Source organism: Camelina sativa, chromosome 10 (genome assembly GCF_000633955.1).
Source record: "Camelina sativa cultivar DH55 chromosome 10, Cs, whole genome shotgun sequence".
Lineage (NCBI taxonomy): Eukaryota > Viridiplantae > Streptophyta > Magnoliopsida > Brassicales > Brassicaceae > Camelina > Camelina sativa.
Genome location: NC_025694.1, coordinates 3,409,877 through 3,414,114, shown reverse-complemented (window position 1 = coordinate 3,414,114; position 4,238 = coordinate 3,409,877). Strand labels below are relative to the sequence as shown.

General features: G+C 36.6%; 1 protein-coding gene across 1 annotated transcript in view; it reads right to left on the bottom strand.

The window, feature by feature from the left end:
- The window catches only part of LOC104716839 (myosin-15-like), a 14,942-nt gene that overhangs the window by 6,404 nt on the left and 4,300 nt on the right, over positions 1-4,238 (bottom strand). The window contains exons 5-18 of the mRNA XM_010434296.2: positions 4,050-4,230; positions 3,813-3,959; positions 3,619-3,720; positions 3,426-3,483; positions 3,245-3,346; positions 2,555-2,592; positions 2,345-2,471; positions 2,089-2,262; positions 1,832-1,963; positions 1,164-1,273; positions 843-903; positions 568-745; positions 101-306; positions 12-40 (exon numbers count right to left, since the gene is read on the bottom strand). Of these exons, the coding sequence (XP_010432598.2) occupies positions 12-40; positions 101-306; positions 568-745; positions 843-903; positions 1,164-1,273; positions 1,832-1,963; positions 2,089-2,262; positions 2,345-2,471; positions 2,555-2,592; positions 3,245-3,346; positions 3,426-3,483; positions 3,619-3,720; positions 3,813-3,959; positions 4,050-4,230 (1,645 nt within the window). The remainder of the gene's footprint in view (positions 1-11; positions 41-100; positions 307-567; positions 746-842; positions 904-1,163; positions 1,274-1,831; positions 1,964-2,088; positions 2,263-2,344; positions 2,472-2,554; positions 2,593-3,244; positions 3,347-3,425; positions 3,484-3,618; positions 3,721-3,812; positions 3,960-4,049; positions 4,231-4,238) is intronic.

The window sequence follows — 4,238 nt, the reverse complement described above, 5'->3', positions numbered from 1 at the left end:
AGGTTAAATACATCAGGAAACTAGACGACTCTAGATTACCCTATTAATAACACAAAAGTGTAACAGAAATGTACCGTACAAACTTCCAGATCGTAAGTACCTGAATTATAGAGGCAGCTCTAGTCTCTTTTTGATGTGAAAACTTTAAGCGAGTTGAATTAGCGCGGATGCAAGACTGTATTGCAATGGCAGCTGATACAAGTTTTACAAATGCACATCTTGACAGCCTCCTGCGTACATGCTTTTGTACCAAGACAGCTGCTGCTTCATTCCTTTTCGTGACATAAACATTTCGAGACAGGCATCCTTGCCAACAGAAATTATTATTAGGCTTAGAAATAAAACAGAGATAGAGGAAAAAACATATACAAGGCATTCATTCACTAGTAACGACAATTTGCATGGAATATTCATGTGAGCATGCTTAGCAAAAGAAATCAATACAATATTTTTCAGAGAATAGCACATTTGACTGCAAGATTTGATAAAGACTACAAAATTTCGACTGCAAGAGAAAAGCACTTGCACAAAGAAAGAAGAAAAAAAAATAGTAAATGAGAAAGAAACCTCTACAGTATGCCTGAATTGAAATTGCAGAAGCCCGCGCAGAGATGAAGTTTTGGTGCGTAACAAATGTTCTCAGTCTTCGCTGAATTAGTCTTGCAGAAGCATCAAGAACTTCAGCCCGCTTAGAGTCCAAAATGCCAATTTGACCAGCTCTAAGGAACACTTTTGTCCGGCCTAGCTGTAAATTATGTTCCAAATATTAACAATTCAATTAGAGTATCTAGCAAGAGCCATGTAGCAAAATCGTTTGGTTTTCAGCCCACCAAGAAGCATACCTGATTATTCCCAAGACCTAATTTCCTCAAGATTTTCTCAGTCAGTGCCTGCTCATCATTGCTGCAGATAAAGTATATTAAGAAGTTACTCGTGGTTGACAATAAGGATTATTCAATGCAGGATACAAGAAATAAGACACATAAATGACATCAAGGTCAAGGGTATTTGTCCTGTCTGGCCAGAAGCTATGTATAATGTTTCAGTTCTATAGATACACACCATCTAGTTTTCCTCAATCAAATGGTCACAGAAACATGTCAAATAACTTAAGCATGTATAGAATAAATAACACTCTGAAATTAATCTTAGAATCATCTCACCTCTCATCCATGAATTCTGGAGCAAGCAGACCAAACCGATCCACGAAGTCTGAATAATTTCTTCGAGTGGGGTACCCTGCTAGACTAATTCGAACAGCTTCTAGTACACCCTATCCAATTGTGAGATACCAGACATCATCAAAGTTAATAAACCAAACAAAGGAAACGAAGATAAAGCGTGTATATGAAAAGACTAGTACAACCAGCTGAAGTGTAAGTCAGATCACTTTAATGGTCAACTTAAGGACACAATCAGGCATTGAGAAAACAGGTGTAGCTTAACATGTACTACATTAGACAGCACAAAAGCCTTAAGAAGAGAAGGCTAAGTTCATTTAGATTACGTCAATAATGCATTTTGATCTTTACGAACTCACATTTATAATAGATGATGAAGACCAAATAATAAATGAGCAAAAATATGAAGTTAATAGCCTATCATGGCTGGGAAAAAATATATGCATTCTGTGACAAGAAAAAAATATAATCATGATAGAAAAACATGACACACTTCATTTACGTCAAAGAACAGAACAATTGAGAATTTGAGATACCAGACTAGCTACAAACAAAAACGAAAAAAAAAAGCTGAAGCTTTCTCTAATTACAAGTAGACCATGATTACAAAGGAAAATGGAAAATAGAGTAAGATAACGTAATCCACTAACCCCACAACGAAGTTGATGTAAAACACTAAGACTCTCGAACTTTTGAGGTTTGTTGAGTGAGTTTGGCTTCACACAACGAACATAATGAGGCTCCGTTTTGCTGAGAGTTTCCATGAGGGCTTGAAGTTGTTGCTAAATTCAAAATTAAATGATCAAATCGATTATTGGTTTTACGATCAATAGTTCTTGATACACGCAACTTTCATGACCGACGACCTTGCAATGAAAAAAAGAAATTAGCTGGACAATTTCCCTACCTTAAATCTGGAAGACACAGAAGAAAATTTGTAAGAAGATCTGGCAGAATCTTCCGGAGCTGGGGGAAAAAGTCGAGCAACGAAAGGGCATTTGGAGGAAGACAGCAGATTGCAATGTTCCACTATAGTATAATCACGGTTTTTATCCAAAAATGCTTCAGTTTGATAAGTAACCTGCAGAATTGGTATGGCACAAACTCATTGAGATCTTAACGGAACAAAATAACATTTAGCTATGTTCTGTAGCAAGACTTGCCTTGCCAGCGTAATGAGAGAGGGTAAAATCCGTCTCTGAAAACTTTGCCTTCTCCAATCTAGGATGACATTTAAAATTCTGGAACAGCTTCATTGAAAATGACTCATGAGTTAATCTAGGAAACATGCTGCATATACGGCAAACAAAGATATGTCAGCGCAAAGAAAATATAAGTATTGTGGAGACACAAGATGAGACAAGATATTGTACCAAGCTTCATCCAAGAGTGCAATTACTCCAATAGGCTTCTGCAGACAGCAAAAAATAATAATATTAGAATTAGAGGAAGATCGATCAATTTTGCTACCAAAATTTGAAAAGAAGATATACCATACCAAAAAGCAATTAAAAAATTTAACCAAAAAAGAAGTGTCTTTCACAGAATTCTATTATTCTTGCATTAATAGACTGGAGCCGTGATCGTCCATTTCTATCATGGGAATAACAATGGCATCTTAAATAATTTAGACCTGCCGGTAAATGTATTGGTTACATTAACCAGGCCAACGTATGCAACATGCAATGCAATATAACAATAGTGATACCATTTGTTTCTAAACTATGCTGACGGCGTTGAGTAATGTCAAAAGCAAGAGAAAGAATAACATTGAATTGAACCACACGATTTTTTAGAGTTGGCACGATTCAACAAGTCCCTCTTTAAATGGTGTTGAACTTTTGACCCAAAAAAGGGTTTTAAACTCTTTTCCGACAAGCTAAGTAAAGTAACTGTATACAAATATACAGACATGATTGAAACCAAAATTAACAAACCATATTGAAATTCTGATACAACTTAGGCTGCTTCAAGTTTCAGAGATAACAAAAGGATATGGGGCAAGAAACTAGAACAGAACAGGCTCTAAAATCTAAATCTGATTGAAACAGAGAGAAACGTACCTTCTCAATAAGGTCCAAGACATCCTGGTTGTCAATAAACTCAATATAACTCCAATTAATTTCTTCTTTTCTATACTCATCCTGCTCCATCTTGAATACATGCTGAAAACAGAGCAGAGATCGTAAGGAGAGGAAGCAATATTCTCTGGCAAAATTTTTGAAAAAGAGTCACCTATATTACCTCATTGAAATGTTGCTGCAGCTTTTCATTTGCAAAGTTGATGCAAAATTGTTCAAAACTGCAGAATGAAACAGCCCAGATAAAGTTTACACAGTTCACAGCTAAAAATGGTGCCCCAAGTAAAACTAACAAAAAGTTAGGGTTGAGAAAGGAAAGAGCTATCTATTAATTAGTTTCACGTATCATTGCTAACCTGTTATTCTTAAAGCATTCAAATCCGTAAATGTCCAGGACTCCAATTTGAAAACGGGAGTCTGGATCTTGCCCAACAGACTTATTGATCTTATCAACCAGCCTGACAGAAGCATAAGACGAATAGTTTAAGTACAAGTGTAACGCATCAACAAATACCCATTAAATGAAGGGATTAATAAATTAAATGCAAACCAGTCAAACAGATGGGCGTAAACAGTCTTCGCAAGTGTATCCCGGCTAGCAACAGCAGCATTAGGGTCAAGTGCTTTGATAATGATGCCTTCACGGGTCACAATTGAACGTGTGCAGAGAGAAGCCAGCAAAAGATTTGCATCACACCTGATTAATTTTACATGGATACAACAAAGTAAACAAGCTAATTCTTCGTACACATGGTTAAAATGAGTACTATCAAAAAAACTTCTGTACTTGAAAAGATCAGCAGCCATCTGCAGATGAAGTCTAGATTCCCGATCCTTTACCACCGACGAGTCGTGCTCTCGCCCTGAGGAAAACTCAACATTTCCAAGATGTAAAATCGCAGCAAGCGTGCGGAATATTCCTTCCTGATAAATGATTTGTGCAGGAAACAAGGAAGGACTTTCAGAAACTAACAGA